This window comes from Macaca thibetana, chromosome 11 (genome assembly GCF_024542745.1).
Source record: "Macaca thibetana thibetana isolate TM-01 chromosome 11, ASM2454274v1, whole genome shotgun sequence".
NCBI lineage: Eukaryota > Metazoa > Chordata > Mammalia > Primates > Cercopithecidae > Macaca > Macaca thibetana.
In genome coordinates this window covers 48,174,819-48,202,564 of record NC_065588.1, presented here as the reverse complement: position 1 = coordinate 48,202,564, position 27,746 = coordinate 48,174,819, and the positions used below count along the sequence as shown (strand labels likewise).

General features: G+C 52.0%; 3 protein-coding genes across 7 annotated transcripts in view; 2 read left to right on the top strand and 1 right to left on the bottom strand.

Moving 5' to 3' along the window:
* FIGNL2 (fidgetin like 2) overlaps positions 1 to 14,095 on the top strand; it is a 31,701-nt gene extending 17,606 nt beyond the window's left edge. The window contains exon 2 of the mRNA XM_050748722.1: positions 9,568 to 14,095. Coding sequence (XP_050604679.1) covers positions 9,579 to 11,537 — 1,959 coding nt within the window. The 5' untranslated portion in view covers positions 9,568 to 9,578 and the 3' untranslated portion in view covers positions 11,538 to 14,095. The remainder of the gene's footprint in view (positions 1 to 9,567) is intronic.
* Positions 14,096 to 17,052: 2,957 nt separating this feature from the next.
* TMDD1 (transmembrane and death domain 1) lies at positions 17,053 to 19,456 on the top strand. The gene has a single exon (XM_050748785.1). The coding sequence runs from the start codon at positions 17,416 to 17,418 to the stop codon at positions 18,382 to 18,384; it is 969 nt and encodes a 322-aa protein (XP_050604742.1). The 5' UTR covers positions 17,053 to 17,415; the 3' UTR covers positions 18,385 to 19,456.
* Positions 19,457 to 19,466: 10 nt separating this feature from the next.
* Positions 19,467 to 27,746, bottom strand: part of SCN8A (sodium voltage-gated channel alpha subunit 8) — a 213,119-nt gene continuing 204,839 nt past the window's right edge. For all 5 annotated transcript variants that reach the window (XM_050748710.1, XM_050748713.1, XM_050748709.1 and 2 more), the window contains exon 27: positions 19,467 to 26,013. In XM_050748710.1, coding sequence (XP_050604667.1) covers positions 24,866 to 26,013 — 1,148 coding nt within the window. In that variant the 3' untranslated portion in view covers positions 19,467 to 24,865. The remainder of the gene's footprint in view (positions 26,014 to 27,746) is intronic.

Below are 27,746 nucleotides of genomic sequence, written 5' to 3'. Positions count from 1 at the left end.
CTAGGTGTGGTGGCATGTGCCTGTAGTCCCAGCTGCTCAAGAGACTGGGGTGGGAGGAATGCTTGGGCCTGGGAGGTGGAGGCTGCAGTGAGCTACGGGCACACTACTGCACTGCAGCCTGGGCAACAGAGCAAGACCTTGTCTCAAAAATGTATATATATTTTGGGCTTTTTTTCCTAAAACGGGAACTATAACAGCATATTTGCGAGCTGATCAGAATGACCCAGCAGAGATGGAAATGGATCAGGCAGGAGAAGGGGGAACTGAGGGAACAGTGTCTTCGTTGAAAGAGGGTGGGATCAGTGCACAAGAGGGAGGAGACTTCAGACAGCTCACCTATCCTCTGTTCGTCCTCTGTTCTATCCCCTCTCCCACCAAGGAGTGAGCTTAGGGACAGGGAAGTAGAGTGTTCGGCTCTCATGCCCCGCTCAGGGGGGTGCTCCCTGCCTTGTATCCTTGCCTTTCCACAGCCTGTGGAAGTGGGAGGAGATCTGCTTTCAGGTCCCAGCTTCGCCTCCAGAGGATTGTGTGACCTGGGGCCAGCCACATCTGTCTGGCACTGTTTTATCTGCAAATAATACCTGCTTAACTGAGGTGCTGTGGGGAGTGGGTGCCAGCGCTCCCTGCTCAGCTCTGCACTTTCCTTGCTTTCTCCTGGAACCTCTTAGCTGGGACCTGCTGTCTCCTCCATGCCCTGGTGCTCTCCATGACTGCTGCAAAATGAATTCCTGACTCCCCAGCGAAAAGTACCTCAGCTGTCTCTGAACCTCCTGCATACTTTCTTTTCCTCTTTTTTCTTTTTTAGCTATATCACCTTATTTTTTAAAAAAAATCTGTCAACTATATTTATTCCTGTAATTCTTCACTTGCACAGAAAATCAACAGTTGTCTGTGTTTTAAGGGTAATACAGGCTGGGGTTGGTGCTCACGCCTGTAATCACTTTGGGAGGCTGAAGGGGGTAGGCTGCCTGATCCCCGGAGTTTGAGGCCAATCTGAACAACATGGTGAAACTCTGTCTCTACAAAAGCAAGCAAGCAAGCAAACAAACAAACAAACACAAACATTAGCCAGGCTCGGTGGCATGTACCTGGCAACTGTGGTCCCAACTACTAAGGAGGCTGAGGTGGGAGGATCGCTTGAGCCTGGGAAGTTGAGGCTGTGGTGAGCTGTGATCACGCCACTGCACTCCAGCCTGGGCAACAGAGTGAGACTCTGTCTCAAAAAAAAAAAAAGAGGGTAGGCTGGGCACGGTGGCTCACACCTGTAATCCCAGCACTTTGGGAGGCCAAGGTGGGCGAATCACGAGGTCAGGAGTTTGAGACCAGCCTGGCCAACATGGTGAAACCCCATCTCTACTAAAAATACAAAAAGTTAGCTGGGCGTGGTGGTGGGCGCCTGCAATCCCAGCTACTCAGGAGGCTGAGGCAGGAGAATCGCTTGAACCTGGGAGGGGGAGGCTGCAGTGAGCTGAGATTACACCACTGCACTCCAGCCCACATGACAGTATGAGACTCTGTCTCAAAAAAAAAAGGGTAATACAATATTTTTATTTTAAAATTTACTTTTTTAAATAAAAATGGGTATATTTATGGTATACAAAATGATGTTTCGAAATATGTATCCATTGTGGAATGGCTACATTGAGCTAATTAACATATGCATTCCCTCATATACTTATTTGTGGTGAGAACACCTAAAATCTACTCAGTAATTTTCTTTTTTTCTTTCTTTCTTTTTTTTTTTTTTTTTTTTGAGATGGAGTCTGGCTCTGTTGCCCAGGCTGGAGTGCAGTGGCACGATCTCAGCTTACTGCAACCTCTACCTTCCGGGTTCAAGCGATTCTCCTGCCTCAACCTCTCAAGTAGCTAGGATTACAGGCACCCGCCACTACACCCAGCTAATTTTTGTATTTTTAGTAGAGATGGAGTTTCACCATGTTGGCCAGGCTGGTCTGAAACTCCCGACCTCAGGTGATCCGCCTCCCTCGGCCTCCCAAAGTGCCAGGATTACAGGCATGAGCCACCGCACCAGGCCTACTCTCAGTAATCTTCAAGTATACAATACACTTTTATTAACTCTAGTCACCATATTGAACAATAGATCTCTTGAACCTATTCCTCCTGAAATTTTGTCTTTTGACCAATCCTCTTTTTTCTTCCTTCCTCCCTCCCATTCTCTTTCATTCCTTTTTCCCTCTCTTCTCTTCCCTCTCTCCCTCCCTTCCTCCCTCCCTCCCTCCGTTCCTTTTCTCCCTTCCTTCCTTCCTTTTTTCCTCTCTTTCCTTCCCTCCCTCCCTCCTTTCTGAGGAAACACTTTATTTTCTCTTCCCTGTTAGCTGATCAAGTCTGCAGGCATGGGTCCCAATGTGGTCCGGTTTGCCTCTCAAGCTGGGAGTCATAGCTGGCACACAGTGGCTGGCACACCAAAGGTATCATGGAAGGAAGAATCATGCAGCCACCCCATGGCATCCTCTGGCTCATCCCTAAACATGTGTTGAGTCCTACTCATGCTAGGCCCCTTGTGAGCTCTAGGGCAGCCCCCAGGCAGGTTTTGAAGGCTGTTCTCTGGTCCAGAACTGGGGGAACAGGTTCCTGTATGGTAGGTGCCAGGGCTGTGACAGGTGACCAGTCTTCCAGAGTCCCCTCGTTACCCCTCCCTCTCCTCTCCCCTTGCAGTAACTGGGGGGTTGGCATGAGGAAGAGGGCCTAGAGGAGGGGCACAGTCCTGTTCAAGCTCTGCCAGGCAGCCAGAGACCCCCTGGGGCACCCGTTGTAAGCAGTAGACAAAAAGCCTGGGACAAAAGGCCTGTGGGAGCCTTGGTGAATAGATTAATGAGATTTCCATAAGGGAGGCCAACAATGGGATTCTCCCTTCCAGCCTCTTTGTTCCAGGCTGAGATAATGGAGCTCAGAGGAGGCTTGCCCAGAGGCATGGCCCCTTCTCCACACCAGCCTGGAGCTGACTCACAGCTGCCCCTCCTTGCCTACCCTGCCCCCAGCCCAGTTTGGTCCAATCCCTTCCCACCCCCATGGGTGACGGAATCCAGAATCAGAGAATTTCTGGAAGATCCCGAAGGAATCTTAGGGGTCTCCTTTGGGGGTTGGAGGAGGGTGTTGATGCTGTGGGGTTGGGGTTTCCTCCTACCTCACCCTGTACAAAATTTATTTCAGTGTTTCTAATGAGAAAGGAAGATTAGAGGTCTACCGATCTAAACCAATGGTCTCAATGGACAGGTGAAGAAAGTGGAGCTTAGTGAGGTTAAGTGTCTTGGCCGTGATCAGAGAGTGACAGCTCAGGGTGTTTGCTGACCCGGGAAGCCAGGGTGGGCTGGGGGGATACCTACTGCCTGCATCGGGCCCTGTGCATGGAGAGCCTGCGGTCCTCAGGGATGGGAGAGGCACCCACAGGACCCGTGGGCAGCAGGACCACAGGGAAGATCGGTGCCTGAGTGTTCTGGCCGGCTGTGAAGGCTGAATCATCTCTCATGAACCTTGTAAGACTTCCTAAAAATGAGGGGAGGGGTTTTAGGAATGACTTTACTCTCCCATCCAGTAATTCTTTCCGTAACTATTGATTGCCTGTGAGTTTGAAGGACTGCGTCCTGTTGGTAGAGTCAAGCGGGGTTTCAGCTTCCTATGTGCACAGCAGCGCTTCACCTTCAAGGTCTGCAGAGAAACAGTTGCCTCAGGAACAAGACTGTGCTCCCCAAACCGGGCAGTTTCAGAGAGAGTGTTTTCTCTGTGCGGAGTCCCAGCTACCACCTGAGAAAGCTACAAAACCCAAATAAGGAACTTTGTGCCCAGCCCAGGGGTGTGTCTGGTTATCTGATGGCCTTTCACAGGGAAAGAGAGGCTCTACTTGGGCGTTTTACCGGGAGAGGACACAAATTCTCCTGTCTGGTCTGCAAGGTAAATACACAGCACTTGGGGGCGCAGCCACTGTTTCCACAGGCCCAGGAAGTGAGTGTTGGTGAGTGTAGGTGTGCAGTGTGGAATGGCCTCAGGCTCTTCTCTGGCTGTCAGAACAAAGGGCTGGGCCAGAGAGCCCTTGTAGGCAAGTGGTTCAGGGCCTGGGCTTTGAGTCCTATCTCCACTCTGTAACAGCCATGTGACCCTGAAGATGCGTTAATCTCTGTACCTCAGTCTCCTTATCTGTAGACTGGGGATGACAATAACAGTATTGATCTCAGAGCTGCTAGGAGGGCTGCATTAGAGATGTAAAACATAGAACAGGTTCTGTACCTATTGCCTGGGTTTTGGGGAAATGGCATGAGCTACTGGCCCATCATATTAGAACTGGAAGGAACCTCTTTTCACAGAACATTCACCAAGTTTCCCCCGGCCCAAGGAGAAGTTACTTGTTTAGTTCACTCAGCAAGGTTGAAGCACTGCTTGGGTTCTGAATTTGTAATCTGTGCCCCACACTGGACTGTGTCCATTATATACATTATCTTTAAATCCTCACAGCCACTCAGAATGACATATGCTATGCCCTTTAACAAACGGAGAAATTGGCTGGGCACAGTGGCTCACCCTGTAATCCCAGCACTTTGGGAGGCTGAGGCAGACAGATCACTTGAGGAGTTTGAGACCAGCCTGGCCAACATGGCAAAACCCTGTCTCTACTTTAAAAAAAAAAAAATACAGGCCGGGCGCGGTGGCTCACGCCTGTAATCCCAGCACTTTGGGAGGCCGAGACGGGCGGATCACGAGGTCAGGAGATCGAGACCATCCTGGCTAACACGGTGAAACCCCGTCTCTACTAAAAAATACAAAAAACTAGCCGGGCGAGGTGGCGGGTGCCTGTAGTCCCAGCTACTCGGGAGGCTGAGGCAGGAGAATGGCGTGAACCCGGGAGGCGGAGCTTGCAGTGAGCTGAGATCCGGCCACCGCACTCCAGCCTGGGTGACAGAGCGAGACTCCGTCTCAAAAAAAAAAAAAAAAAAAAAAAAAAATACAAATACAAATGGGGAAATTGAGGTTCACTGAGGTCAGACAACTTGCCCAGGGTCACACAGTGTGTGTCTGGGACTGGATTCAAATTAGGTCTCTGGCACTCAAAGCCTATACTTTCCCCATGTCCTCAAGGCCTTTCCTCCCCTCCAGCAGCACTGATCACTGGCGTGTGACTTGTGAACCTGGACAGGAGACAGGGGGTCCCCGTCCTGGGGAGATCCTTCCTGAGGCTCCTGCGGGAGGCATACTGGTAGCCGGCCCAGGGTCTCTGTGTCACAGCAAGAGGGCTGTAACTGGCCTGGGGGGTGAGGGCAGGGAGGCAGCATTTTCCACCTATAGTGGGCGAGGGGAGGAAGGCAAGGCCTGGCAGGCCTGGGTCTGTCAGGAAGCATCTAAGTGAGATCGCACTTTAAACATGTGTGTGCCAGGCACAGGCATGAACATATGCACATGTGCCTGCAGCTGCACACATCTGTACACATCCCTGGTGGTGTGCACATGCATGCTGGTGTGTATTCAGACTCACGTGAGACATCATTCTGAGCCTGTGTGCAGGTAAGGCAACCTTACCCACTGTTCTCAAACTTCTGCCCTCTTCCCGCCCTTAGGTTGGGGCTGGTCCTTGGGCAGCTGAGTTCTTTCTCTAGGAAGGGGTTAAAGGAAAATGTAGCACTACGGAACTAAGTTTAGCAGAAGTTGCTGACCTGGTGCCCTGCTTCCTGGTTTTATATATATATATATATATATATATATTTTTTTTTTTTTTTTTTTTTTTTTGAGATGGAGTTTCGCTCTTCTCACCCAGGCTAGAGTGCAATAGCACAATCTCAGCTCATTGCAACCTCTACCTCCCAGGTTCAAGTGATTCTCCTGTCTCAGCCTCCCAAGTAGCTGGGATTACAGGCGCCTGCTACCACGCCTGGCTAATTTTTTTTTTTTTCTTTTTAGTAGAGATGCGGTGTCACTATGTTGGCTAGGCTGGTCTTGAACTCCTGACCTCAGGTGATCCACCTGCCTCAGCCTTGAAAAGTGCTGGGATTACAGGCGTAAGCCACCATACCTGGCCCCCTGTTAGATTATTGAAAGGATCTCTAGCAGATGCCATGTCACTGTATGTAGACAATGATGCCTTAAAGAAGGGTGAAGAAGGGAAAAAGGGATGAGCTGGTATCTAGTGGGGAACCCATGGTCAAGAGAGGTCATTTTGAAGATGAGAACGAATTAAGCTAACTGTGGGGAGGGACCCAGTACCTAGGAGGGATAATTAATGGGGCCAAGGACTGGGGCAGAGGGACCCTGAGGCCTTCTGGGTGCAAGATGGATACAGATGTAGATAAACAAAAAAAGAGGGCTAGAGGTAAGGGAGATTTACCCAATGACTTCATTTTTTGCCCTGGCTAAAATGGGAGGAAATTTACCTGGAGTGGAAGGGCCAGTATCTGAAGATTGAGGATAGAGATCAGGTGGTCTAGGTAAGTGTCACGGACAAGGTCCCCTCTCTGGAAGGGCAAGAGGGTCTGAGCTGTGGAGTAGAGGAGACATTGTGGGTATGAAGCTGGGAGGATGGGGTGGAGGATTGGAGGTGGCTTACTGGAGTCCAGTTTCCAAGGTGGAGCAGTTCTCAGTGATGGCCAGGGCCAGAGGATCTTCACTGGCGGGTGGAGGTTTCAGTGAGGATTGCTGAAGGCCAGGCCAGGGGCTGGTGAGAGGGAGCCTGGCCCAAAAGTCTAGGGGATGAGGGGCATCACTGATAGCTTTAGGAGCACAGGGGCTGGTGGTGGCAAAGGAGATGTGTGTGGACAAGTCCAGATCTGAGCCTTCTTCATGGTGTCTGTGCCCTTGGTGGGGAGGATGTCACTCTTTCCCCAGCTTGTCCAGTTTAATATGCTCAGGGTAAATGCTATCAAGGTCAAATCTCTCTTTCCATATTAAGGAAACAAGGCACAGAAAATAGTAAATAGGAAAAAAAACAAAAAAACAAAAAAACAGATTTACACAATACTTGCATTTGTGTAACTTTTGTTCGTTTTGAGGCAGAGTCTCGCCCTTGTCGCCCAAGCTGGAGTGTAGTGGTGCCATCTCGGGTCACTGCAACCTCTGCCTCCCGGGTTCAAGAGATTCTCCTGCCTCAGCATCCTGAGTAGCTGGGATTACAGGTGCCCACCATTACACCCGGCTAATTTTTGTATTTTTAGTACAGATGGGGTTTCACCATGTTGGCCAGGCTGGTCTTCAACTTCTAACCTCAGGTGATCCATCAGCCTCGGCCTCCCAAAGTGCTGGGATTACAGGCATGAGCCACTGAGCCCAGCCAATAACTTTGATGTTACCTCCTAAGACTCTGCAGCCAGAACAATTTGTGATTTTTGATGTTCCAGGAAATTACCCTCTTTCATACCAGGTAATGCCTCTGATCTTTGGAGATACTTCTCAGCAAGAGCTGGAGGGCTGCATATCTGCCCCCAAGGACCTCACACTCAGCTCTGTTAGTCTCTGTTCTCCCTTCTGCCCAGTGGCCAGCAGTACCTCTCAAATGGGGGCAGGACAACCTCGAGAAGTCACTTACCTTCTTTTTTAAGCTATACTTCTATGGCTCATGCCTTCCCTAAGGCAGTGGGGATGATAGTAAATAGCTTTATTTTCAAATGTCTTCTCCCATTGATGTCAGTCACAGCCACATTAAGTAAACAGCATCAACAGGGGTGGGGTGCTGTCAACAAGCTGCTGCTAGGAAGGCCAGCTGTGGTTATCTTCACCTTCCTCTTCTACTATATACACCCACTTTCAAAGCTCTGGTGACCCAACATTTCTTGGTGTTCTCTACGGACTCGAAGTGTATGGTTATGTAGGTTGTGCACAACAGCCTTACTTCCAACAGGGCACAAGTCACAATTCTAGTGCAGCAGACACTAAATTTATGAGCTTTCCAGAAGGTGGCAGTAAAGTGCCTTCAGGAAGGGAATATGGCACGTGAGCTAGCACAGCCCTGGCTTTCTGAAGGCACTGCACCCTGCACCTTTGAAGGTGCTGTTCTTGTGATCTGGGATGCCCTGCTCACTTTAGCCTGTCTGGTCGACTTGATCCCTCACTTTTCATGGTCCAGCAAAGGCACCACCTCCTTGGGAAGTTGCCCTGAGCCCCAGTGCTGTTGGCACATACCTCTGTTTTCTCACTTCACAGAGGCCATTGTCTACCTACCTGTCTTCTCTACCTGGCTGAACCATCCTGTTCACCTTTCAATCTTCCCCCATGCCTAGCAAAACATTTGGGATTTGCTCCATAAAAATCCATTAAAGAAAGAATACTGAACCTATGAGAATATGTGAACCTGCTAAGAAACTTAGCAGCAGCTTAGTTTTGAGAAATCATCATCGGCATCAGCTGTCACTGGGTGTGCCATGGGCCTCTTAGTCTTTGAGATATTTTATCAGGCTGGCCCACAGGAGCCCTGTGCCTGGGTAGAGCCATTCCACAAGCCCCGGATCCCCTTTAACAGAGTGTTTGGCTCATGCTTGGAGGTGCTAAGGGACAGTGTCAGGAACAGCCATGGAACATCTCTGCTGTGTTTACAGCATGGATGGCAAGAAGGACATTGTTTATTACATCTCACAGGTCTTCCTGAGGACTACGAAAAAAAGTTCTATGATCTCTAAGACAGGAACACTTTTGCTTTGAGTAATGGTGTTTTTTTTACTTTGCAGTGAGTCTGATTACCTCTCCCTATTTGGCTACTGGGAAGCTCAGAGACAAATTTATGGTCCACATCCTATGATGTGCATTGTTGTGTAATAACTTTCCCCCGTTTTCTCCAGCATATGACCTATTTGTTCTCTATATTTTTGTACTGTGGTGAGACCTATTGGGAATAAAGCAGGTAGCAGCACCTGCCCCAGGCACACAGCCATTACATGCAGCTGGGTCTGGGATCCACGTGCTCTCACTTCATCAGGCAGAAGCCAAAACCAAGTGGGAAGGAAATGAATGCTCTGGGTCAGCCACTGAGGTTTCCCATGGATAAGGCAGTGCCACACACGACAGCATCTCTGACCTCAGGCCCAGAAGGGGCCTTGGAATCTCAGGAAAGGCTGAGGTGAACTCAGAGCACTTAGGAATAACAAACTTCTGGGTCACTAGGCCGCGGACTCTGGGCAGGCCTCATACATCTCTTTACATAACCCTGGTGCCTCTGTAGTGGCCAGCACATGGTGGGTGACAAACATCTCTTACCGAGCGAGCTTCACTTGAATGTGACTATTCCGAGGGCTGGGGTGTCCCACCCATTGTCCGATCCTTCATTGGAAAGTAAGGATCACGTGTCCTACAGAGGACATGGCTGGAGTGGCCAGGGCAAAAATAATGACCATGGGCGAGCCACATGGTTTCCAGACCCCTTTGGGCGCTGAGGAAAACATTTTCAGACAACTTTAATCCTGAGACATAAGGAGTTTATTTGGTGCCTGGAGGGAGGGCCCCAGGACAGTGGGGCGGTAGGTGGTGGATGCCGGAAGCCCAGCCTGTCCAAGCCGCAGTCTAGGAGGACTGTCTATGGCTAGCAGTGGCCCGCTGGGTCCTCGGTGGCTAGACCTCACCAGCCCTATTTCTTGCCCGCAGCTCTGTTGAAGATGCACTGGACACCGGAACACGCCCAGCCCCTCAACCAGTGGCCAGAGCAGCACCTGGATGTCTCCTCCACCACCCCGTCGCCGGCCCACAAGTTGGAGTTGCCCCCTGGGGGTCGCCAACGCTGCCACTACGCTTGGGCACACGACGACATCTCCGCCCTCACTGCCTCCAACCTCCTAAAGCGCTATGCAGAGAAATACTCTGGGGTCTTGGACTCTCCCTACGAGCGTCCGGCCCTGGGCGGGTACAGCGACGCCTCATTCCTCAACGGCGCCAAAGGGGACCCCGAGCCCTGGCCAGGGCCGGAGCCACCCTACCCCTTGGCCTCACTCCACGAGGGCCTCCCAGGAACCAAGTCGGGCGGTGGGGGCAGTTCCGGGGCCCTAGGCGGCTCCCCGGTTTTAGCCGGGAACCTCCCTGAACCCCTCTACGCCGGCAATGCGTGCGGGGGCCCGTCGGCGGCGCCCGAGTACGCGGCGGGCTACGGCGGGGGGTACCTGGCGCCGGGTTACTGCGCGCAGACGGGTGCCGCGCTGCCCCCGCCGCCCCCGGCCGCGCTCCTGCAGCCCCCGCCGCCGCCCGGGTACGGGCCCTCAGCGCCGCTGTACAACTATCCCGCAGGGGGCTACGCGGCGCAACCCGGCTACGGCGCGCTCCCACCGCCCCCAGGCCCACCCCCGGCCCCCTACCTGACCCCGGGCTTGCCCGCGCCCACGCCCCTGCCAGCGCCGGCGCCGCCCACAACCTATGGCTTCCCCACGGCCGCGCCGGGTGCCGAGTCCGGGCTGTCGCTGAAGCGCAAGGCCGCCGACGAGGGGCCCGAGGGCCGCTACCGCAAGTACGCGTACGAGCCCAAAGCCCCCGCGGCTGACGGGGCCTCCTACCCCGCCGCCGACAACGGCGAGTGTCGGGGCAACGGGTTCCGGGCCAAGCCGCCGGGAGCCGCGGTGGAGGCGTCAGGCAAGTACGGTGCCGGCGTCCCCCTCAAGGTCCTGGGCTCCCCCGTCTACGGCCCGCAACTGGAGCCCTTTGAAAAGTTCCCGGAGCGGGCCCCGGCTCCTCGTGGGGGGTTCGCCGTGCCGTCGGGGGAGCCTCCCAAAGGCGTGGACCCCGGGGCCCTGGAGCTGGTGACGAGCAAGATGGTGGACTGCGGGCCCCCGGTACAGTGGGCGGATGTGGCGGGCCAGGGTGCGCTCAAGGCGGCGCTGGAGGAGGAGTTGGTGTGGCCCCTACTCAGGCCGCCCGCCTACCCCGGCAGCCTGCGCCCGCCGCGGACAGTCCTGCTCTTCGGGCCGAGGGGCTCCGGCAAAGCGCTGCTGGGCCGCTGCCTCGCCACGCAGCTGGGTGCTACGCTGTTGCGCCTGCGCGGCGCGACCCTAGCTGCGCCCGGCGCCGCCGAGGGCGCGCGCCTCCTCCAGGCTGCTTTCGCGGCCGCGCGCTGCCGCCCACCCTCCGTACTCCTCATCAGCGAGCTGGATGCGCTGCTTCCCTCCCGGGACGACAGCGCGGCGGCAGGGGGCGCGCTGCAGGTGCCGCTCCTAGCTTGCCTGGACGGGGGCTGCGGCGCTGGGGCTGACGGCGTGCTGGTTGTGGGCACCACCTCGCGGCCCGCGGCTCTAGACGAGGCGACCCGCCGGCGCTTCTCTCTCCGCTTCTACGTGGCGCTGCCAGACAGTCCGGCTCGCGGGCAGATTCTGCAGCGAGCGCTGGCCCAGCAGGGCTGCGCGCTCAGTGAGCGGGAACTGGCGGCGCTGGTGCAGGGCACGCAGGGCTTCTCTGGGGGCGAGCTAGGGCAGCTGTGCCAGCAGGCGGCGGCCGGGGCGGGCCTCCCGGGGCTGCAGCGCCCCCTCTCCTACAAGGACTTGGAGGCAGCGCTGTCCAAAATGGGCCCTAGGGCCTCCGCCAAGGAACTGGACTCGTTCGTGGAGTGGGACAAAATGTACGGCTCCGGACACTGACGGCGCGCGGTGGAGGCCGCGGGAGCCGCCGTCCCTCCGTCCCCGCCGCCTCCGCGTGGGAGGGATGTCGCTGACTAAACCCGGCTGGCAGGGGCCAGAGTGGTGAATGTGGGATGGAGGACAGGAGGGGGTCTGCTGGTGGATTTTTTTTTTTTTTCGTGGTAAGGAAAATGCTTCTGCCAGGCAGATAGATGCCATATGCGCCGTGTACTCAGGTTTTTCCTATTTATTGTGGACTGGAAGCTCGCCATCTCCGCCCGGCGGACCGGGCAGATCCGGCATGGGCTGGCACCCGGGGCCTTAGGAACTCCTGCTCTCTTGCCACAACCCTTTTGTCTCCTCGCTATCTGAATGGCACCCTCCTTCTCCCTCACTATCTCCATCCCATTCTCTGCATTCTCTTGGTTTTCTCTCCCTTTTGCTTTGTCGCTTACAGCCCTCCCCCCAATGCTGGCCCTGTTTCTCTCCTGCCCCTCCCTCCCCAGCTCTCCCTCCCTCACCCTCTGTGCTTCTGTCTCCATCCCTGGCTTTCCAGCGTTCCTCGCCTTTTGGTCCCTGAGCTTTAATGCCTCTCCATGCCTTCTGTTCTTACTTGGACTGCAGTGGCTCTTTGCAGGAGCTCTGGAGGCCCATGGGCTGAGGAGGAGGGGAGGAGGGTTACCCCTGTACCCATCTGAAACCCAGGGTCTAGGGGGATCAAGGAAAAAAAACCCTAAAGAAGGGGAGTTTTTGTTTGTTTTTGAGGGGAGATCCCAGAAATGTAGCTTGTTTCATATTTTAGGCTTATTTTTGTAAAATGTGTAGAATTTGCTGTTTTTCTTTTTCTTTTGGCAACTCAGGAAGAAACTGACCTCAGAAAGAATGTTAGACTTTGGCTGCTCTCCTGTGTGCCCCTCACACCTGTTCTCCCCCACCCCAACCCTCCCACTCCATCCAGGGGAGCACATTCTCCCAGACACTCAAAAAATGAGACTTATGGGGAAGGGGAGAGGAAGACCCAGAGGCCTCAGTGAAACCCCAGCTAATCCTGGTCAGAAGCAGAATGTATTCCTAAGGGCTTCCTCCCCAGGGTCTGAGGCCTAGGCACGAATGTGGGGTTTGAGAGAGGGGAGGCTTTATTTCTCTCCTGCCGCTCCCCGCCCCCTGCCCCACCCAACCCCTCCGCTGAGTGTTTTCTGTGAAGGGCTATCCAGAGTTAGGCTGCTCTTGCCCAATTCCTTCCCGAGACCCAGAAAGTAGGCTGGGAGGGCCCAAATGGGAAGGTGACCTAAGCAGAAAGTCTCCAGAAAGGTCATGTCCCCTGGCCCTGCCTTGGCAGAAGTCCCCGGTGACTGGGGAGGATTCCATCTGGGTAGACAGTCTGGCCACAAAATCAGCTACTGGACCTCAGCCTCCTCTGCTGGAGGCTCTGAGAAGGAGTGAGCATCCCTTACTTGGGGGGCTCTGTGAGAAAATGTGTCTCCCCCCTTCCCCCGGAGTCCTAGGTCTGGAGCTCCAGGGCTGGGAGAGGGTGAGGGAGATGGGCAGGGGTGTTTTCTCTGACCTTGGGGGCTTAGTCTCAGTCCTGCCCGAACTTTCCACTAGGTTTGGAACCCTACCGAGAACCATATTTCTCTCCTTCCCACCAATTTTACCTTGATGAGGCTTTAGCAGTTTGCTCCCACCACCCCCAGCCCATTTCATAACTCTGATCTTTATCCAAAGCAGGGGGCACGCCCCGCCCCACCACTTTTTCTCTCTCCCACCTCAGTCTCCCTTCCAGTTCCCTGCCTGCCCGTGCATTTCCTAGAGTCTACTGCCTCCCCTCCTGGCTGGAAGGGTGTCTGTGGGGGACCTTTCAGGGGCCCTGGCACCCAGGGCCTGTGCTGGCCTAGGAGTGCTGACCGGAAGGCTGCTCTGCTTCCCCCCGACCCCCTGTCGCTTTCTGACCCCCCTCTTTGGAGCCAGCCGCCCGCAGGGCTTTGGTGCCTCAGAAGCAGTGGGCTGCAGGGTCACAGCTGCAGGCTGCAAAAGACCCTCGGAGGGAGCATGGAGTGAGGGGTTCTCTCTCAGGTGTGTATGTATAGGGGGGTGGGGGGATGGAGGGTGTCAGGGAAGTTGGGGTGGGATCCCAGCCTTCCCTTCAAGAGGCAGGGAGCTCTGAGAGGTAGAGTCCCCACTGCTTCCTCTACTAGGCTCCTGTTCCCCAGGCTTGGGGAGCTTTGCACAAGGAGACTGCCCCCAGCCTAGTGGCACCTACCTCATGGGCTCTGGGGTGGGTAGGGGAAGGGCCGGTCCAGCTCTGGTAATGTTGGGGGGGAGGCATACCAAAGAATCCAGGGGCAGGGAGTGGGGAGGGTGACTTCCGAGCTGGCCTCTCCCCTTCCTCTACCCAGACTGGGGCTGGGATCCTCTCCTCCCACTGTAACCATTTCTACCTCATTTTGCTGCGTGTTGTACATGGACGTATTTAGCTCCTGTCTGACGATGCTCTGCAGTTGTGGTCTGTCTACCTCAGAAGAGACTGTATTTTAAAAGAAAGTATTACACAGTATTAAAGCGATGACATGTGGTTTGCAGATTTCTTGGGAGCAGTGGGATGTGGGAGCCCTCTGGGAGATGTCTGGACACCCAGGTCTGCCGGTGCTCTGGGCGGGGTGTTCCTAGTCCCTTAGTAACAAGGAGCAAGGACTCCTGTGACTCACTGTGATACAGCGAGTACCTACGGGAATGGGCACTGAGGCTATGGGGGAGAAGCCATGGGTAAGGGGCCTTCCTGCCGTTCTGAGCTCTGACACACAACTCTGGGGCAGGCTCATCGTATCCCCAGAGCCACAAAATAGGGGGGCAAGGAAGGGCTCACATGTTTGTTGAATGAGTGAACGAATGAATGCATGGAGGAAGGGGGGTGCTGAAGAGAGGGAGGGGCCATCCAGAACCTGCAGCAGCCTTCATTGAATAGAGCTAGGCTTATACTTGTATTCTGTTCTCAGTGGAGATAAAGTGGGCGGAGGGCGGGGTGTGGAGACGGCCGAGTTCCGGTGTTTCAGGTCACGTGGTGTCCTTTGTCTACCATCCCCCCATCCATCAGTCCCCTAACTCTTTTTTTTTTTTTTTTTTTTTTTTTTAGACGGAGTCTCGCTCTGTTGCCCAGGCTGGAGTGCAGTGGCCGGATCTCAGCTCACGGCAAGCTCCGCCTTCCGGGTTTACGCCATTCTCCTGCCTCAGCCTCCCAAGTAGCTGGGACTACAGGCGCCCGCCTCGTCGCCCGGCTAGTTTTTTGTATTTTTTAGTAGAGACGGGGTTTCACCGTATCAGCCAGGATAGTCTCGATCTCCTGACCTCGTGATCCGCCCGTCTCGGCCTCCCAAAGTGCTGGGATTATAGGCTTGAGCCACCGCGCCCGGCCCAGTCCCCTAACTCTTATCTGTGACAGCTCATCATAAACTGGGAGACTAAACAACCTAGGAAGAAACACTTGCTGAAAAAGCTCTGTAGAGATGCCCATGAGGGATTTGGACCCACAACTCCTATGTCCTTGAATAGTCTAGGCAAGACTGTTGAGCATGCGCAAGAGCACAGGGGAGTGGTGCCCCCGGGCTCCCTGCTGTGGCTCACTGCACACATACAGGAGGCAGAGTGAGCACCAGGGAGACCCTGCAAAGCAAAGAGGACACGAATGTGAGTGTGCCTGGAGGTGGGGGCTCTAAGGCACTGCCCCAGAGTCCATTACCACAAGCCTCTCAGCCCTTGGAGGTCCAGACCCACCTGGCCCCACTCCTCTATTTTGCACCTTACTGTGTGCAACATTGGGCCTGGCACTGAGGATACAGAAGGGGTCAAGCACAGCTGCTATTCTTGGAGCCCATGTCTAGGTGGGAAAAGCTCAGAAATTGATCATTTAAAAATGCAACTGGATAAAGCTACTGGGGGTGAGGGACTACATCAAATTAGCCTTTATATTCATACGCCTAGTGCAATTATCTGGTACACAGAAGACATTGAATAGATGTTTGTTGAATAAGTCCTCTAATTTCCAGATGAGTGCCCTGGTGGAGGATGCACAGGTTATCTTAAGAATGCCAAAAAATGGCTGGGGGCATGGTGGCTTATGTCTGTAATCACAGTACTTTGGGAGGCCAGGGTGGATGGATCACTTGAGGTCAGGAGTTCGAGACCAGCCTGGCCAACATGGTGAAACCCAGTCTCTATTAAAAATACAAAAATTAGCTGGGCGTGGTGGTGTGTGCCTGTAGTCCAAGCTACTTGGGAGGTTGAGGCACAAGAATTACTTGAACCTGGGAGGCAGAGGTTGCAGTGCGCCAAGATCATGCCGCTGCACTCCAGCTTGGGTGACAGAGGGAGACTGTGATTCAAAACAAAGCAAAACAAAACACAAACAGAAAGAACGTCCAGAAAAGATCCTGACTTGTGGTGGTCTTGGTGGGGTATCAGGAAAACTTCCTACATGGGAGGGGAGGGGGATAGTTGGGCAAAGTATGGAGGCTGGAAACTGTATCTTACGTGCTGTGCCACGAGCCTTGATGTGTTACAAGATCGTGAGGGCAGGACTCGGAGGAGTGAGGCTGGAGGAGTCAGCAGGGACCTCACCATGGAGGGCCTTCCTTGCCCTGTTACGAGCTGGGGCTCCATGATGAAGCCTTTGTGGGAGTTTAGGGGGCTGAGGACAGCACTGATTTGCAAGTTAAGAATTCACACAATGGCCCTGCATGGTGGCTCATGCCTGTAATCCTTGTACATTGGGAGGCTGAAGCAGGAGGATCCCTTGAGCCCAGGAGTTCGAGACCAGCCTGGGCAACAGAGGGAGACTCTGTCTCTTAAAAAAACAAAAAATACACACATTGACTCAACAAATCTTTACTGAACACTTTATTATGCTCTAGTTGCCATGGGGACAATGTAGGGACCTTGCAGTCTAGTGGGGGAGACAGTACACAGGCCCAGCTGCAGTGTGCTGTGGGGCAGACAGGAGGAGTCCCTAATGGGGACACCACTAAGGGGTGTGACTCAGAGTCAGGGAGGGCTTCCCAAAGGCGCCTGACAGCAGGAGGAGTGCAGGCCGCGATCAGGAGAGCCAGAGCCAAGCTTCCTTGGGGGAAATGGAGTAAGTGCAGGTAGGCAAGGCCCCAGTGTGTGGGGGCAGTGATGGGGGCTGGAGGACTAGCAAGAGAGGAGGAGGGTTTGGACTCGCACTAGAGTGGTGGAATGGGATGATGGATTCATTTAATAAATACTAAACGTTAGTATTTGGTAGACAAAAAGAGAATTTAGGAATTGAGGCCAGGCACGGTGGCTCATTCCTGTAATCCCAGCACTTTGGGAGGTGGTGGCAGAGGCGGAGGCTGGAGTTGGAGACCAGCCTGGGCAACATAGCAAGACCCCCATCTGCACAAAAAGAAAAGAAAAAAAGAGAATGTAGGAATTGATTGAATATCGAGGTTAATGGAGAGCAAGGGGTCTACGGATTCTGGTAAAGAGGGGAGGGGTTAGGGAGTACATGAATTAGAAGAGATGTTGGTAACTTGTTCAGTTTGAGGTATTAGTGGGTACTAGGAGGCCTAGGGCAGGAGCTACAATGTAAAGGCCCAGAATCCTAGCCTCCTGGGGGGCTGAGAACCCCCTTCCTGGGTTGCAAGCCCTCTTATCCCAGTTCGGGAGACCCTCCAACAAGTGCCATGTCTGAGTCCCTGTCTCCGTCGCTGGGTGTTGGCAGCCCCCTCGTCTCCAATGCCCTCCTCCACTTGGCTTCCCGGGTGTTCGGAGCCTCCTCCCTCCCACAATCCGCGGGCGTTCGGAACCCCTCCCCCACCGCTCACCGGGGGCGCTCGGAGCCCGTCCCCGTCCCTACACAGTCCTCGGTCCCTGGTTCCCGCTAGGGATGGAGGCGCGGACTCCGGCGGGCGCCTTCGTCCTGGCGCTCTGGGTTTGGGCGTGGGCTCCGGCAGGGGCCGTGGACGCTATGGGCCCTCACGCAGCCGTCCGTCTGGCCGAACTGCTGACCCCGGAGGAGTGCGGCCATTTCCGGTCGCTCCTGGAGGCGCCCGAGCCCGACGTGGAGGGCGAGTTGTCCCGGCTTTCTGAGGACCGGCTGGCGCGGCCCGAGCCGCTCAACACCACGTCGGGGTCTCCGAGCCCGCGGCGGCGGCGGCGGCGGCGGCGGCGGCGGCGAGAGGCTGCCGAGGACCCGGCAGGCGGGGCAGCCGGGCCCGGAGAGGTGTCCGACGGCTGCCGGGAGGCGCTGGCGGCCTGGCTGGCCCCCCAGGCCGCGTCCCTGTCCTGGGACCGCCTGGCCCGGGCCCTGCGGCGCAGCGGCCGCCCCGACGTGGCCAGGGAGCTGGGCAAGAACCTCCACCAGCAGGCGACGCTGCAGCTGCGCAAGTTCGGGCAGCGCTTCCTGCAGCAGCCCAGCGGCGCCGCCCGCGCGGCCCTTGCCCCGGCCCTGCGCCCCCGGCGTGCCGCGGTTTCAGCGCGGGACTGGGACGCCCTGGAGCTGATTGTGGAGCGCCTGCCGCAGCCCCTGTATGAGCGGAGCCCCATGGGTTGGGCGGGGCCACTGGCGCTCGGCCTCCTCACCGGTTTCGTGGGGGCGCTGGGCACCGGGGCGCTGCTCGTCCTGCTCACGCTGTGGATCACCGGAGGCGACGAGGCGTGGCCCGGCAGCCCCAGCCCGCTCGTCACGGTGCAGGGCTGTTGGGAAACAAAGCCGCTCCTTCCTAAAGAGCGGGGCGCACCCCCGGGAGCCTGGGCTGCAAATGGGCCAGATTCTCCCTCACCTCACAGTGCCCCTGCCCTCAGCTGTAAAATGGGAGCCCAGTCTTGGGAGAGTGGTGCTTTGGACGGTTTATAAACGTTATGAAATACCGAAAGGGCAGAGTTTGTTAATTCGATGGAAAGGAGCAGCAAAACTCGTGGGACTGCCGGTGGAAGAGGGACTCAGGTACCAGGCCCCAGGGTGGCAGGTGCCCCAACCAATTCTTGTCAGCTTAGTTTTTTTTTTTTTTTTTTTTAAGATGGAGCCTCGCTCTGTCGCCCAGGCTGGAGGGCAGTGGTGTGATCTCTGCTCACTGCAACCTCCGCCTCCCGGGTTCAAGGATTCAAGCGATTCTCCTGTCTCAGCCTCCTGAGTAGCTGGGAATACAGGCGTGCACAACCACGCCCCATTAATTTTTGTGTTTTTAGTAGAGACGGTGTTTCGCCTTGTTGGCCAAGCTGGTCTCCAACTCTTGGGCTCAAGTGATCCACCCGCTTGGGCCTCCCAGAGTGCTGGGATTACGGGAGTGAGCCACCGTGCCAGGCAGATTCCTTCTTATCTTGCAATTATTCTTCCACGAAGAGTTACCACTTATTGAGCACTGTGTGCCAAGGCCTCATGCTAACCAGTTACATACATTATTTGATGTACTTTTCAAAACCCAAGGGAGAAGGTATTGTCTCCATCACACATGCGGAAACTCTGGCACAGCTAGTTCGTGGCATAGTCATGTTCTCGAACCTACGACCCTCTGACCTGAAAGTTTGAGCTCCAGAATGAAAGGTGTGTGCGCAATAAGGGGCTTGAAAAACATGATGGGGACCAGAACAACATGGGCAGTTCCCACTCGGGGCTGCTCTGGGGATCTGCTGGAGTGTGCAGAGGCAGCACCACTACAGAGGGGTGTGCCCACGTGCAAGGCGCTGCCTCCAAAGTGCTGCCCACCTCAGGCAAGGCCTCCTGACACGCTGAGTGAAATCCCAAACCTTTCCCACACACCTGGGAGTGGCTCGGGCACTGCCTGCCCAGCCAAGGGGCTGAGCCAGGGTGAGCCCTCACGCAGACTCTGTCCCTGCCACAGGGATCCTGCGAGGTGGTGGCGCCTGTCCACCTTGGGCTTCAGTGTGAGGGCAATGACAGAATGACAGGCCAGTCCAAGAGGAGAGTTGAAAACAAGATTGACGTAACCCTTTATTGCAAATTCTAAAGTAAAAAGATGTACAGTACAAAGTAAAATTGAAATTTCATACTATAAACTTCCAATCCACTTACACATTCTCATTTCTCAAGCATTTCTGCCATTTCCGCATAAACAGAACAGGGAACAAGTCGAGGAGGTGAGGGAAGGAGATACAGCAAGGGGAAAAATTGTCTTGAATAATCACAAACCCCAGAAGCAAGTGAAAGGAAAGTCATTTTCTCGACCTGCTGTCCTGGTGATGAGAAGCGGGGGTGGTTGGAGCAGTGCAGTTTAAAATGGCTCTCAGAATAGCAGCATTTATGGTACCATTTCAGCTTCCTTAAGTCCAATAATACTTTGCCCTTCCCTAGCGCCTTTGCCTCTGTATCTCAAAACGCTTTACAAAACATTTAGTTAAAGCCTCACAACACCCCTGTGAGGTAGGTCAGTATTATTATCCCCATTTTACAGATGGGGAAACTGAGGCACAGAGAGGTTAAGTGACTTGCCCAAGGCCACACAGCGAGCCAGCGGTCAAGCTAGGGATAGAACACAGGAGTTCTGTCCCTTTTCTGGAACCACTGGACCACACTCCCCTTTACCTATATACATTCTTCACACACACACACACATGTGCACACCCACCCACCCCACCCCACTTAGCCTCTATGTACAGCAAACAGCAGTGGGGGCAGGGGCAGGGGTGCCTCAGGAGTTTTAATGGAGGAAATGGTCATCTTGGAAAGGGAATCCAAGAAAGCACAGAGCTGAACAATGGAAACTCTGTTGCAAAACTTGGGCCCCTCCCAACCCAGACTTCCTCTACTCTCCTGATGTCCCCCTGGCTGGCAAGTTGCAGCCAATTCTTTAGGGGGTGGGGGGGTACCTGAAAATGAACAAAGCTTTTTGCTAAACTGTGGGCAACATCTGAGAAAAGAAAGAGGCATCATTACAGAAGATGCCCAGGTCTCAAGTCACAAAGTCATGACCCATGGCGGTCTCACCTCCACAGCAGGCCTGGAGGCTGGGGGCCGAGGGGAGAAGGATGGGGACTGACCTACCAGCCATCTCGCTCCAGAGTGCAGCTACTGGAGCGGACTAGAGTGGGCACTTCGAGATCCTCCTGAGAGTGTGTTCCTGAACCAGGAGACATGGCCTAGGCCTAGAGAGGGATGTCCCCAGAGGAGGACAGGGAGAGAAGGAAGGGGAAGAGTGCCCCCACCCCCACAGAAATGTGAAGGAGACCGGCCCTTGTCTGTGGGCCTGTCTGGGGTGATGGAGGGCAGGGCCCAGTATGAGCTTGCAGAGTGGAGGCTGTTGGGCATCGCGCATGCCCTAGCTTTGGGGCATGGGGGTAGGTTTCTTTTTTTTAAACATACAGGTGAAAAAGGCAGAAGTAAGGCCAGTCCAGCTGGGTTGGCTGACATCATCTCTGAGGGCTCTGCCAGGTGGATTAGGTGAGGGGTTTTATGGGCCTCTAAGCACCGGCCAGTAGTGGGGAATGCCACATGCAATGGGTGAGTGGGGATCTGGGGGGTCAGGACCTTGCTTTTCTTCCAATCTCTCCTTCTCAGCCAGAACTTTGCGAGAGCCCCTTTGATTTGTCTTCCCTCCATGCCCCTCTTTTCCCCAAATGTGCTAAGGTCCCAATTCCCAGACCCCTCCCAGGACTCAAGAATTGGGATAGTCAAGCAACAAACACACCAAGACAGGCTTCCCTTGTACAGTAAAAAGGGTCATTTTTATTTTGTTTCCTTTTGGCTTAGAGGAGTGATGGACTTTTTATCACGTCTCATTAGGGCAGCATTGGCCTCCATGCATTCACTAATACACTAATCTTCACTGTTGGTCTTTTACAGGTTTACGTTGGTTGCAGCAAAAATAAAAGAACTCTGGGCACTGTCGCTTTAGGAGCTTTGACTGGGAGTTTGTTTTTTTCTCTCTCTCCAGTCAACTTCTGACGCCAAAAGTGGCTCGTTTAGAAAGGAGTGAGAGTAGGCCATGTTAACATGGAAGTTTCTTCCTCCTCTCATCCTCTGCTTTAAATTACACAGTCTCCTCATCCTAAGCAACAAGGAGGTTAAGGAAAGAAGAGGGGAAAAATGTTTTTCACACACAAACCAGCAACCATGTCAGCTGCTGCTCAGTGGCTTTGGCTCTGCGTTTTAAATTAACAGCATCACACATCTTTTTGCTTTTTGTCCTTTTTTTAAAAGGTGGATTGTGGAGTATAAATACTGCACCAAGGACCTGGCTACAAAAAATAAATATTTATATTATATTTATATATATCTATATATATGTGCAGTGATACTGTGGCTGCTGCTGCTTTTTGATTGGCTTCGTTAATATTTGGCAAAGCGTTGCCACTTACCCACTCAGCGAAGATGCACACAAACGTCATCGCTGATTCTTTCAGTTCAATGCCTGTTAACTGCGGGTGTAAACTGCTGGTGATGGTGTCATTTACTACCAAAGAAGTGTGGAGCAGGATGGGTGAGAGAGTGAGTGAGCAGGTGGAAGGACAGTGGGTGAAGGATAAAAAGGTGGGAAAAGTTTTTTTTTTTTTTTTTTTAAGTGAAACTTCAAATACAGCGGAGGTGGCTTCTTTCCTATGAGGCTGGCTGATGGGTGCCAGATACCAAGGCCCATGTGTTACTGAGGAGACAGCCTATTGGGCTGGGGTCAGGAGCTAGCGGAGGGAAACGGTTACATCTCAGAAAAATCTCATCACTATGCTCTAGTAGCTTAATGACATCACTAGCATGAGCACATGGTGTACTTAGCGAGGTCTTACAGCTCTGTCGCCCATCTCAAGACCTAAGAACAATTATTAAGTTTAGCCAAATCTTGCATAGACGTGGTTAGAATTTATTGCACATTGGAACAAAAATATATATTTTTTGTTGTTTTGGAAAAGACCATTAGCAATAAAAAATTTTTTGTCTGTCTGTCTGGTTTGGGGATGTACATTGGCTGACAGCATCTAAGTTCTAAGAAGAAAGAAAAGTATAAAAAATAAAAATAAACATGACAATGGCATAAGCCAGAAGCCATTTCCTATTTAATAAGTTAATAATTTATATTTACAAAAAGGCATGCCAATAAAATAAAATTATATTACAGTATTTATAATTCTCTTAAAAAGAATAACCACACATGTCAGCTTCTGTTTTGTGCTGTTTACAATGTAGCCTGTCCATGTTACTATACATTCATCCTAGCAGTTAGCAGGGCCACTGAAAGAGATGCCTTCCCAGTCTGGTATTGGGTGTCGTACAAAAATTCTACGGGTGCTGCTGCAGAAGCACGCTTGAGAGAGCTGGACAGAGTTTCTAGTGGTCCAACAAGATACAAAGCTCTGCTTACCGACTTACTGTGGTTTGTTCTATGCAAAACTAGTCAGGTGGACTGTGAAATTACCTTCAAAGTGCTTCTACTGCAAGGCAGATCGGTGTGTCTGATTATGGGTTGGTGGTTCTTCCCCCTCTAGTGTATGGTTCAGGAAGAAGTTATTTTGATTTGGTTCACATGCTAAAGTCTTTTCACTCTTTGTATAGACTTACTGACACATTCAACTGCAGCATCTTGGCTTTGAAATCCAGTCATTAGGTGAGAAACCCCTGGACTGAAAACTGTCTTTCCTAAAGCAGGAGATGGAATGGAAGAAATGATGCTCCCCCAGAAGCCACACTTCAATGACAATGGGCAGGTTGCTAAGCAGACTGCAAAACTGGCTGCAAGGGAATGCGCTGGGGGAAGCTGGAACATCCTAAAGAATTAATATTAAATTGCTTTCTCATGAAAACAAGTGCAGTAAAGAAACCAAGTGAGCTTGGTTCAGAGGCGGCTCCATCTCTACCTCAGGTCCCACCAGTGACTATTATTCTAATAATAAATGAAGGAAATCACAGCCGTAACCCCAGTGCTGCTACCCTCACCCACCTCTGTGGGCAAGGGAAGCCCTGCTCAGTGGAGAAACGTGATGGAGGCAGGGGAGCCATGCAGTGTGTGAGTACGCGACGACCCCTCTGCAGAAGAGAGAGGCCAGTTCAGAGTATCTGAACCCCTCGCGCTATCGACCCATGCCTGGAGAAAGCCACAATGCAGAGGACATGGTACGAAATGAAATGAGCACCCCATAACTCCCAATGAAAGGTCGTTTTAAGTTCCCCAAATTACCCCTAGAGATAACTGGTGCTACTTTGAATAGCACTTTAACTCTACCCCAAATAAGTGTCAATTCTCCAGTATGAAGGCTAAACGATCATCATAAATACTGCAAGATACAAATGAATTTTTTTTTTTAGCCCTAGGATTTGGTTTTACAGTGACATAAATAGTACAAGCCATTTGGGATCAAAGTCTCCCCCATGTACTGGACACAGAGCAGCATTAAATAGTTCATCTTGCAAAATGTGCAACAATGGCTGTATGTTAGAGATGTCTGTTAAACATATACACACAACGGATCCATCTGCTTGTTGGATTGGGTTTGTTTTTTGTTGGTGGTGGTGTTAGTCAATTAGTTGGTTGTTTCCCTACCCAGAAGGTGTATGAAGGACTTTTAAGAACTCATAATAAAGAATTATAGCCGGTATGGAACTCTTACCATTTTCTCCAAATACAGTGAACGGTGCAGGGCTGGGTCCTGTCCAAAGGCTGACCCAATGCAAGGGACTAGATTAGTAGTGTCCTGTGGTGTATGGATCTCATGCATGACTTCTGATCACGGCATGCCATCATGCAAATCATTTCTACGCATTGAACGAGCACAATGTTTGGAATCGGCCTGAGCAAGTCCTCCTCAGCCTGAAGAAACCTGATTGTTTTCCCCCACCCATCTCCAAACCATGTGAAGCCCATGTGGAGAAGATGCGCTTTATGTCAAAGAAACTGACAATTAAATGACATGGGCTAAATGTGAGTGTGTGTGTGTGTTTTCTTTTTGCTGCTTAGCTTAACTAATGTAAGAATGCAAATATAGTTTGCATGAACAAACAAACTTTTAAAGTGATGCCTTCTGCTTCTGAGAATCAATAAAATGAAAAAATAAAATCCATTTGGCTGCAACGGAAATATGCTGGTCCCGGCAGCCTCTCTTCTGTTTCTGTATCTGGTTAGTTTTGTCCTAAGTTGCATTGACTGATGTGGAACATGCAGTAACCACCTGCCCAAGCATTAGAAAATCTGTGAGTCTAGGGAGCGGGGTCCTTTGCCCTTGGCAGGTCACTGCTCAAGATGCAGCTGTGTTATGTGGTAAGCGGACGACGTTTGGTATAGATCTTCAGGTTAGAGTCTCCACAGCTGTTCTGCATTGATAATATTCAGGAAGTTTGTAAACAATCTTTCACTTGCGAGTTTTAGATCTGTATAATACTGAATTTTTGTTCTCCTCTAACACTTGGATTCTCTGACCTCTTTTTGTCTTTTGGTTCTTTCCCTTCTTCCTTCCTCTGCCCGCTGCTGTTTCTCCTTTTCAGGTTTAGTTACACTGTCATAGGACGGGAGGGAGGCTGTAGATGGGGTGCTCTCTTTTTTCTCCCGGTGTGTGCCTCCATTCTCCAGCTTATTAGAAGTTGTCTTTTTGCAGATGAAGCCCCGCCTTGCCAAATGTCCCCGGTAGGCACGCTGCAGGACCACCGCAGATACCTCCTCCTGCTTGCGGCGCAGCGTGGTTGTGATTGGCTCGTAAGACACTTTGGAAGGATTGGATGCCACGAACCGCTCTTCCATCTGCTGCCGCAGGATGTCCAACTCCCCGCTATCTCCCAGGACCCGCTTGGTGAAGGCAAAAAGGATGTCCAAGCAGTGGATGCGATCCCCGCTCACCATTGGCAGATCCATAGCGATGAGCTCAATGGTATTGGGCTTGGGCACTCGGAGAGGATGCTCCAAGGCATCTGCAAAGTCTGCCAGCTTACAGTACTCAATGAACTGGGTAGCATCAGGGTCGAACTTCTCCCAGATCTCATAGAAGGTCTCAAAGTCATCCTCACTCAGAGGGTCTGCACTTTCCTCTGTGGCTACACTGAAGTTCTCCAGGATGATGGCAATGTACATGTTCACGACAATTAGGAAGGAGATGATGATGTAGCTTACAAAGAAGAAGATGCCCACTGAGGGGTTCCCACAATCTCCCTTAAAGCCACTCCCTGGGTGTTCCTTATCTAGGCTGCAGTCAGGGGGGCGGTTTAGGATGGGCAGCAGCAGGCCATCCCAACCAGCTGAGGTTGTGATTTGAAACAGGCAGATCATGCTGTTGCCAAATGTCTCAAAGTTGAACATGTCATCAATACCAGCCTCGTGCTTCACATATGCAAAATTGGACATCCCAAAAATGGAGAAGATGAACATGACCAGGAAGAGCAGAAGGCCGATGTTGAACAGGGCAGGCAAGGACATCATTAAGGCAAAGAGCAGGGTACGAATCCCTTTGGCACCTTTGATCAGACGCAAGATGCGCCCAATACGGGCCAATCGGATGACTCGGAATAGGGTTGGGGAAACAAAGTATTTCTCAATTATATCTGCCAGGAACATTCCTAAGAAGAGGAATAGAAGACGTTATGTTATTGAGATTGGAGACACCCTTTCTCTTTACTTTTTTTACCTGGCACTGTGGAACCCTTAGGTTCAAAGGGCTTTGCAGAATAAGTGCCTTATTATTCAGTCTGAACTCTCAAAAAGTGACATTTTGGCTGGGCATGGTGGCTCACGCCTGTAATCCCAGCACTTTGGGAGGCCAAGGCAGGTGGATTACTTGAGGCCAGGAGTTGGAGACCAGCCTGGCCAACATGGTGAAACCCTGTTTCTACTGAAAATAAAAAATTAGCTGGGCATGGTGGTGCACATCTGTAATTCCAGCTACTTGGGAGGCAGAGGCACAAGGATCACTTGAACCCGGTAGGTGGAGGTTGCAGTAAGCCGAGATCATGCCACTGCACTCCAGCCTTGGTGACAGAACAAGACTCCTGTCTCCAAAAAAAAAAAAAACCCAAACAAACAAAAAAAGTGACGTTTTAAACATACAGAAAAGTAGACAATAAAATAGACACCTATGTGCCAAACACTGCATAACTAACACACAAATTTGTTTTTTGATGCTGTTTTTTGTTTTGAGATGGGGTCTTGCTATGTTGCCCAGGCTGGTCTCAAACTTCTTGGCTCAAGTGATCCTCCTACCTCAGACCTCCCGAGTAACTGGGATGGAGCAAAGATTTAATACAGGCTAGCATTTTGCCAATTTTTCTTCCTCTTTCATCATTCCCAGATGAAGCATCCACAATCCTGAAGATGGTATGTATCATTCTAGTGTGTGTGTTTATAGATTTACTATGTAAGAATCGTATATATATATATAATTTCCTACTATGGTTAGGAAATTATACTGTATCTGTCTTATTGATTTAGTTTAAACATTTTGTAGAGATGGGGGTCTTGCTATGTTGCCCAGGCTGTTCTTGAATGCCTGGGTTCAAGCAGTCCAATCCTCCCTCCTCAACCTCCCAAAGTGCTGGGATTACAGGTGTGAAATGCCACATCCAGGCTGTATCTGTCTTCTGAGGTCCATCTATTTAGGTCTCTACCTTGTTTTTGAGATTTAACATTACAATTGTGAGACTGATCCCTCATGTTGAAATAATTTTAGATTATTCATTCTAACAATTGAGTGGTATTCCCTTTTATGAATAGGTCCTCATTTACTTGTTTTTCTACTCAAGAATGATTAGGTTTTTTTTTCCAGATTTGTGCACATATGATTTTCTAAGATGTTACTAATATTATCCACAATGGAATCAAATTTCCATATCCACAAACAGTAAGTGAGAGGTCCTGGCTCCACCTCATGACCTCATTATCCTTTAACTTTGATGTCTTAGTTATTCTGCTAGTGCTAGCAATTTTCAAAGTATCTTCTTCTTTGCTCTGAAAGAACATCTTTGGTTTCGCATAGCCCTACCTCCCTAGTCTACCAAACTAGCCTAGAAAACTAAAGGGACTCTCAGGAGTGACTTTCAACTCTGAGCTGATAGATTTTGTGCTGCAAGTCGTGAATCAGAAACCAGTATCAGGCTGGGTGCAGTGGCTGATGCCTGTAATCCAGCACTTCGGAAAGCTGAGGTGGGCAGATCACTTGAGGCTAGGAGTTCAAGACCAGCCTGGCCAACATGGCAAAACCCAGTCTCTACTAAAAATTCAAAAAAATTAGCCAAGTGTGGTGGCACATGCCTGTAATTCCAGCTATTTGGCAGGCTGAGGCACAAGAATCGCTTGC

Bases quoted from the DNA above. Each gene is read 5' to 3' on its own strand.
- TMDD1 (XM_050748785.1), top strand. From the start codon at position 17,416: ATGGAGGCGCGGACTCCGGCGGGCGCCTTCGTCCTGGCGCTCTGGGTT.